General features: G+C 39.2%; 1 protein-coding gene and 1 long non-coding RNA gene across 5 annotated transcripts in view; one reads left to right on the forward strand and one right to left on the reverse strand.

The window, feature by feature from the left end:
- The window catches only part of LOC101049043 (guanylate-binding protein 3), an 11,917-nt gene continuing 3,270 nt past the window's right edge, over positions 1-8,647 (reverse strand). The window contains 8 exon segments of the mRNA XM_074381149.1: positions 1-1,550; positions 2,647-2,840; positions 3,068-3,170; positions 4,576-4,788; positions 5,464-5,744; positions 6,933-7,175; positions 7,834-8,036; positions 8,297-8,406. Coding sequence (XP_074237250.1) covers positions 1,422-1,550; positions 2,647-2,840; positions 3,068-3,170; positions 4,576-4,788; positions 5,464-5,744; positions 6,933-7,175; positions 7,834-8,036; positions 8,297-8,406 — 1,476 coding nt within the window. The 3' untranslated portion in view covers positions 1-1,421.
- The window catches only part of LOC141580295 (uncharacterized), a 26,938-nt gene continuing 23,051 nt past the window's right edge, over positions 4,761-8,647 (forward strand). For 2 of the 4 annotated variants that reach the window (XR_012512481.1, XR_012512484.1), the window contains exons 1-3: positions 4,761-4,972; positions 5,846-5,937; positions 6,605-7,992. This is a non-coding gene — a long non-coding RNA (uncharacterized LOC141580295). The remainder of the gene's footprint in view (positions 4,973-5,845; positions 5,938-6,604; positions 7,993-8,647) is intronic. The other 2 variants (XR_012512483.1, XR_012512482.1) reach the window with 2 other exon arrangements.

Below are 8,647 nucleotides of genomic sequence, written 5' to 3' on the forward strand. Positions count from 1 at the left end.
TCTATTACAAGGAAGGCATACATATGTTTATTGCAGCACTGTTTATAATAACAAAGACTTGGAACCAATTCAAGTGCCCATCAATGTTAGACTGGATAAAAAAAAATGTGGCACATATACACCATGGAATACTACGCAGCCATAAAAAAGGATGAGTTCATGTCATTTGCAGGGACATGGATGAAGCTGGAAACCATCATTCTCAGCAAACTGACACAAGAACAAAATACCAACCACCTCATGTTCTTACTCAAAGTGGGTGTTGAACAACGAGAACACATGGACACAGGGAGGGGAGCATCACACACTGGGGCCTTTCAGGGGCTGGGGGTCTAGGGGAGGGATAGCAGGGGGGTGAGGGGCTTGGAGTGGGATAACATTAGGAGAAATACCCAATGTAGCTGATGGGGTGATGGATCCAGCAAACCACCATGGCACGTGTATACCTATGTAACAAACCTGCACATTCTGCACATGTACCACAGAACTTAAAGTATAATAATAATAATAAAGAACAGAAATACAACATGAATATCCACTATCACCCTTTCTCTTTAAGGTTGTTTGGAAAGCTGAGCCCTAACATGAGAAAAGTTCAAAGAGAGAGAGAGAAAGAGACGGGGGAAGAGAGAGAGAGAGAGAGAGAGAGAGAGAGAGAGAGAGACAGAGAGAGACAGAGAGAGAGAAGAATTGAATAGAAAGGAACAAAATTCTTATTATTTGCCAAATGATACAACTGTCTACATAGAAAATTAATCTGTAAAAACCTATCATAATTAGTAAAATTGTATAGCATGTTTGCTAAATAATTTCAATTAACAAAAACCAGTATTATAATGTACTTGTAATGCAGTAAAACGTAAAGATACCATTTACAATCATAATGAAAATATAATACTCAGGATGAAACCTAAACAAAAAAAAATTCTAGATCTCTGTATAAGATGATTTGCTTTAGCTTAAGATCCATCAGTGAGAATTATCCATGGGCAATGTCCAGAAATCACATTATTTCTCATCAACCTTGTAGCCTTGATATAATGGAGAGCTTTACACTGTCTTCCATAGGAAGCTGGGATGGTTTCTGAATATTGGGACCCATTGTGCACCTGTGCTCAAATATGCCCTAAGACTTTTACCTAAGACTTTCCTCAGTATCCACTGGTCATCCAGAAGAATAAACTCCTGAGAGACAACAAGTTATGACCTCTCCTCTGTTAGTACAGAGGTAAATGCATCTTTGTGGAACAATTTACAATCTTTTTAACGAAAAAACATGATTTTGATCATTGAACAGCATGTTCTTGTAAACTTTTAGTGTTACGATGCAAGATCTAATTATCAATGTAGTGATACTTGTTCCAGAAACTAAAATGGTTTCAGTTATGCCTTGGGTCAGGGTGACAGAAAAGCTCTATTGTTTAGATCTTTAGCTTATGGAACACATATCTCTTATTTTTTTTCCTCAGGGTCTTCTGTAGCTTTTGTATCTCATTTTGAAGTCGGGTGCTTTCACCTTGGCATCTCTCTTTCAGTAGTTGAGTCTGTTCCTAAAAAGAAACAAATGGAGGCTAAATACGTGTACCATTAAGTAAATCTCTGTGAGCTATCTAGTTTCCACATGCATTGATTTATTTAGTACTTAATTTTTTCTTGAAATTTTCTCTACCCTTGATTTTCATTATAGTATTCCTTGGGCAGTTGAGCTCCGTGATTATTTCTCCTGGGGTTTCTATAGCCAAAGGAGTTGCAGCTTATGTCTTCTGCTCTATTGATGAAGGTCTTGGTTTTTTTCTTCTGTTAATTATACAAAACCTTTGTGGGCAATCTTAATAATATATTTGATTTCAGATCTTCCTTATGCATTATAGACTTTTTAATACACCTGCCTACACACATATTATTATATATACACATAATACAGAAATAAGGTATTCTCAAAATATGATGTATATGAATCTTAGATCAGGAAATTTGATCTAAGTCTCTACTCTCTGGTGGCAGGGGTAGCAGAAGATAGATAAGGAAATCCCAGTGCCAGACTTACCATATAGAATTTATGCATATAGCTCCCAACTCAACACAAACTGTGAGTAGGGCACAGAAAACATGCAAGAGTGTTAGACTGTCCTACAAGTGTGAGGGTTAGGGAGTCCTTCTACTCATAAAAGTTCTTTTAGAGCCAAACTCGTACTAGATGGGATAGAAAAAAATATTACTGTGGATTCCACTAAGTGATGAAGCTGGGTCAGATATTTACTAGCTGTGTGACCCTATAAAAGTTATTTAATATTTTCTGAATCTCTGTTTCCTCTCCTAAGTAATAGGGATAAAGTTCTTTCTTCATATGGTATTAAGCGAGAGATATAGATAAGGTATTGTTATGATGCCTAGCATATGACAGTCATGATAAGTGGAAGGGTGTACTAAAAAAGGACTGAATGTGACACCCTGCAAATAAATTTTTAGTGACCACATGTAGGTAGTGGCCAGTTCCATTCAGACAGACAGAAATAAGAAAGTACAGGTAAGCAAGTAGAATCCTTCCCCTGGGCTTTATGTTCTCTCTGCCATAGTAAGTTTGTGATCAAGAAGAATCGAGAGAAAACAGAAAAACAGAAACTACAAGGTGATACAATTAGATACCTGAAGTTTACTAGTAAGAGTCCTCTCTTGCTCTTCCAGCAACTCGGCCCTCTCCCTCTCCATCTTTTCAGTCAATTGCTTCACATGTTCTTGGTAATCCTTCTCTTTCTCTTCCATCATCTGCTGATACTTTATTTGCATTTCCTCTACCATATTTGCTGAAACCTGTGCAGATTCAGCTTTCACACGTTCTGCTGTGAAGGAAAAAGAAGAAAAATTTGTGTGAGGCTATCTTGTTGCCTCATTCTTCCTTACACACTTATCTGTCATTGTTGCTGCTGACCACATATGCCCTTCTCAGAGATGACCTCAGCAGGTAAGACACATCTTGCTTTAGTTTATGGAACTTAGGTTTATCCAGTCAAATTATTTAAAATTTGAAGAGCTTTAGGATAATCTGATCCTTTGACTTGCTCCTCACCTTCAATCTCCTTTTCCTTTTCTGTGAGAGTCTGGTCTGTCTGTAGAATTGCATCAGTCATAGACTCCTTGGATTTCAAGTATGTCTGCAGAATCTCTTCAGCCTTAGACCCAGAGAACACAGAGTGAGAAATGGGAAATGGCTGTAAGCAGGTGTTACTGTTTGTCTGCTCACCATCTTTTCTTCTGGAATTCGTCCTCTTTGCCCTGGTGTATACAGTGGTCAAGATTCCCTATCGCAGGTGCAGATACATGCTCCAAGCTGGCCAATCAGATTACCCTACTTAGCAGAGTCTTATTTAAGAGGATGGTATAGATACTGGGAAATAGGGCTCCCTGTCCTTTTCAAATTGAGGGCTCTAAATGTGGTTCCATATGGCTGAGCTTGCTGGAGAATGAAGTCCTCCTTAGCAGAGCAAATCAGAGTGATTCAGATAGAGAGAGGAAAAGAGGGAGAGAACTGTGGGGATTCGGGGAGGACATCAGGCAGAGAGACAAATCACCACATTATTTGAAATCTTGTATCCAGATGTCCTTTAAATCCAGTTTGAAGTGTAAAATGATAAATTATCTTTTTTTTTTTTTTTTTTTTAAGTAACCATCATTGGGTTTCTGTGTCTTGGAACAGAAAAAATCCAGCTTTAACGATCATGAAAACAACTTGGCGGTTAATCTGATAATTGAGTTTATAACTCAATAGTTAATTAACTGCACTCTCTAATTAATTAATTAATTAAAAATTTTTTTTTTTGAGACGGAGTTTCGCTCTTGCTACCCAGGCTGGTGTGCAATGGCACGATCTCGGCTCACCGCAACCTCCGCCTCCTGGGTTCAGGCAATTCTCCTGCCTCAGCCTCCTGAGCAGCTGGGATTACAGGCACGTGCCACCATGCCCAGCTAATTTTTTGTATTTTTAGTAGAGACGGGGTTTCACCATGTTGACCGGGATGGTCTCGATCTCTCGACCTCGTGATCCACCCGCCTCGGCCTCCCAAAGTGCTGGGATTACAGGCTTGAGCCACCGTGCCCGGCAATTAATGAATTTTTAAAAGACAGAGTGTGGCTCTGTTGCCCAGGCTAGAGTGCTGTGCAGTCTTTGCTCACTGAACCTCTACCTACTGGGCTCAAGTAATTCTCTGCCTTCTGAGTAGCTGGGACTACAGGCATGTGCCACAGTGCCTGGCTAAATTTTATATTCTTAGTAGAGAAAGGTTTTACCATGTTGCCCAGACTGGTCTTAAACTCCTGAGCTCAAGTAATCAGCCCACCTCCACCTCCCAAAGTGTTAGGATTACAGGCTTTGAGCCACCATGCCTGCTGACTGCATTCTTTTTGATGAGCACTTGGGACATATCTGGTATAACAGCCTCTTTGCATATGTTATTGAATGAAAGTGTGAATATTATGCAGACAGAAAAGCACATCTGTGTGCAATGAAGCTTGGTCACCTTGGAGTTTGCAGGAGGCAGGTCAGCAGCTTTCCATAAATGGCAGATGAATTTTGGTTACCTGTATCCCCTTCCTCGGTTCCTCATGGTACTTTTTCTTCAGGTCTTGTAGCTTCTGAGTAAAGAGACGATAGCCCCCTGGTTTAGAATAAATTCCCGCCTTCATTTCTTCTTCTAGAGGACTGAAAATGTCCTGAAGTAAAGCTGAGCAACGATCCGATGATGCTTTCCGATTCTGTTCACAAAAGTCATCCCGCTTTTTGTCTAGCTGTGCCTTTAATGTAAAAACAGGAAGTAAAAAGAGTAACAGGAAAAGGATGCTGGCTTGACCTCAGAATTTCAGGAAAGACTTCTGAAAATAAAAAGTCAGTGACTCTGGAGAAACTGACAGGCTCCCCAGCAGGACCACACTCTTCCTCCTGACCCCACTTTCTACTGAAGTTGCTTTCTCCTTGGAGGTGGGTTTCATGGCGGAGATTGATAGCTTTATGTCAACTGTTAGAGGAAAACTCTTTTTCATATTGGAGTAATGATGTTATATGGAATAAATGTGGCTGAACAGAAGCTTGCTCAAGATAACTAGGATGAAAATTTTCTTTGCATTTGGCTAGAATATCAAATCATTCTGAGAAGAGTGGGCAGGTAGTTTGATTAGAAGCTTTGAATGTCAGTTACATGCATTTAATAAAGAAAAGAGCATTTATGGATAAGCAATGTTTTTAAACTTTGAATCTGAAGTAATAAAATTGTGGGTTTTTTTTTTTGTTTTTTTGTTTTTTTGTTTTTTGTTTTTTGTTTTTTTTTCTGATTATCATGATTACCAAGAGCTGGCTGTCACCATTTTAAAATCTGGATTAACTATTTCTCTCAAAATAAATGCCAATTTCATTTCTTAGTAGTACTTTGGCTTCCATGACCCTAAACCATATAAATTTGACACAAAAATTACCGCTAATTCCTTTTGAAATAGATGGTCCACATCTTTGAAGGAACTCCTGATGAAGACTTCAATGGCCTCTCTCTCACTGTCCCTGTGCAAGTCCAGCAGCTCCTGGAGGGTTTCCGTGGGTAGCTGCACCTTCTGGCCCATCTGCTGTTCGTAGTGGGCAACGGCTTTTTGCACTGCAGCTGAGTTCTCTATCTGGGCCAAGGCCAGGACTGCGTTCTCCATGCAGGGCAGATCCCCGCTGCTGATTGCACTGACATAGGTCAGCACCAGGCTCTCTAGACCTACATATGGAGAACAAATGATAAATGTTTCTTGTACTAAAGAAAACTCCCTATTCTGTGTTATTCTGAACGTGTCAATCGCCACCTGTTTTTTCTTACAGCATCAATGTCCTCAGCATCACCTGGGAGCTTGCTGGAAATGCAGATTGTCAGCCTCTGCCCCAGATCTACTGAATTAGAGTTTTTTATTTGGGTAAGATCCTCAGATGATATGTATGCCTATCAACATTTGAGAATCCTTGTTCTAGATGACATAGGCCTGTTGTAGTTGAATGTTTGCATTCATTTTAACCCCAAGCACCATCAGGAAAGGAAACTATAGCTATTTCATTTATGACTGTATCTTCAGCCTCATAGTAGCATTTAATCAATACTTATGGAACAAGTGATACTCTCCTAATCAAAAGAAGTCCTCCATTTGGTTTATTTTATCACAGCATCGTCCAAGAAAACTTTCTGTAATCATGGAAGTTTTCTGTATGTACTGTTCAGTATGCTAGGCACTAAGTACATGTAGATATAAGCCTTTGAAATATAGCCAAGTGAATTGACTTTAAAATTTTCCTTATTTTAATTAATTTACATTTACATTTAGATAGCCCCACTTGTCTAGCGGCCACTGTATTGTACAGTGCAGGCCCAGTTTACTGTGGCAAATTTAAGTAATTAAACACTTTTCCTTTGCTTTTTCTATCTTTTCCCACCAAGAAACTGACTAACAAAATCTATTAGAAATGTTGGTGCCATCTAGAATTTAACATAGAGGTAACAATAGATTCGGATTTTTCAATACTGAAACTAGGTGGAGTTATTTCATGCTCCTTTTTTTTTTTTTTTTTTTTTTTCCCTCTGTCACCCAGGCTGGAGTGCTGTGGCACCATCTCGTTTCACTGCAACCTCTACCTCCTGCGTTCAAGCAATTCTCCTGCCTCAGCCCCCCAAGTAGCTGGGATTACAAGCAAGTGCCACCATGTCTGGCTAATTTTTTTAATTTTTTAATTTTTTTATTTTTTTTATTTTTAGTGGAGACACAGTTTTGCCATGCTGGCGAGGCTGGTCTTGAACTCCTGGCCCCAAGTGTTCCTCCCGCCTTGGCCTCCCAAAGTGCTGAGATTAGAGGTGTGAGCCACCATGCCTGGCCATCCTTTAGTTTTAACAATGAGTGGAAGTACTAGAGAGGGGACTTACATGGGCCGTTGACCTTGATGCCTCCTGAAAGAGTTTTAGTTTTGGAATTGGTAAAGATGTAGGAACAGAAGTCTGCTACTTGTCGCACAAATTCGGAGTCCAGCTCTTCATCACGTAGTTTCTCGAGCTGGGCAAGCTTCTTGCGATTAACAGGTCGATCAAAGACAAAGCATTTCTTCTTTGGGAAGACCTTCTGGATACAGAGTCGGGGCAGATTAAAATTTTTATCTTTTTCACTGGTACCTAGAGAAACATAATAAAGAAATTTGCCTAATATAAATTTTTCTGTAAAGGGTCAAGTAGTAAATATTTTAGGCTCTGCAGGCTAAGTGGTCTCTTTTCCAAGTACTCAACTCTGTTATTGGAGTGCATGACAACAACTTTAGACAATACGTAAATGAATAGTCATAGCATTCCTCCCAAAAAATCTCATTTACAAATACAGCTGGTCGGCACAATTGGCCATTATTTGTCTTAGGCTGCGGTTTGCCAACAGTTGGACTAGTACACTGTTCATATTTAATCCATGTTCTTTAAATAAATATCTATTGTCCTTCATATTTTAGGCTAAATACAGAATGACAAACCCTACATATAGAGATAAAATTTACCTAAATTATAAAGTAGGGAAAAATGAAAGAAAGAGAAATTTATTTTAGAACAAGGGAGAATATAATTAAAAATCTAATCTATTAATTCAGATATGCAGCAAGCATTAATTCCTTTTTTCCTTTTTTTAAAAAAAGTCTGTGCTATTGCTAATAGCAAGCATTCATTCTTAAGAATAGCAAGTTAGAGATATAGAAAAGTGTAAATGTAAGAAAACTATCAATAGTAAACTAAAAAATGATAATTTCCAGTGTTTTGTCATCCTCATTTATCAATGGTATATTCCTGTTACCTTGCTTCAGTTTCAGGGAGTACTCCAGGTACTCATCTGCTGTGAGGGATTGTCCATGTACTTCCAAGTCCAGGGAGAAATCTCTCAATGTCCACACAAAATCTGGGAAGAAGCTCACAAAATCAGCTGAATCCTCAACCTCATAGTTATTCTCACCAGGTGAGGATTTTGATTGGGTTTGATCTGTGAGCTCTGTCACATAGCTGAGCAGCTAACTAAGGAAATGTGGCAAAATGAGCAGGGACCTTATCCCATATTATTTCAACATACTCCCAAACCTTCCATTTTCCTTTGCTCTTAACCTGTCAAGTCTAAAGTGGATACATGGAATCTCTTCCCTGTACTTGCATTATTTTTTATGTTTTCTCCTTTTGAGCTTGATTGATGAGGATCCACAGGCAGCTTGTTTATGAATACTGGTGTCCCTCTGACCTTGGTGTTGTTCTGAGTCACAAAAGGATACTGCAGTTGGTCTATGGCCTGCTGGTTGATGGTTCCCATGCTATTGTACACAAAGGTGCTGCTCAGGAGGATGGCCAGGGTGAAGATCCAGGAGTCATTCTGGTTGTCACCCTAGAAGTCAAGACACATTTAGGTCAGGAGCAAGCTTCATTGTCAGAGCACTTTTCAGAGTAATAGTAGTAAAAGTGTATCATAAGTTAGAATTTTCTTTGATGACTAATGACCTATGAAAAGAACCCAAATCCAGGCGAAATGATTGTTATTTGGATATGGAATCTGTAAAGGTTTTTTGATTAGCATTTTTTGGTATACACTGATTCTCACTAGGTCCTCTTACGATCATTGGCAGATA

This window comes from Saimiri boliviensis, chromosome 11, assembly GCF_048565385.1.
Source record: "Saimiri boliviensis isolate mSaiBol1 chromosome 11, mSaiBol1.pri, whole genome shotgun sequence".
NCBI lineage: Eukaryota > Metazoa > Chordata > Mammalia > Primates > Cebidae > Saimiri > Saimiri boliviensis.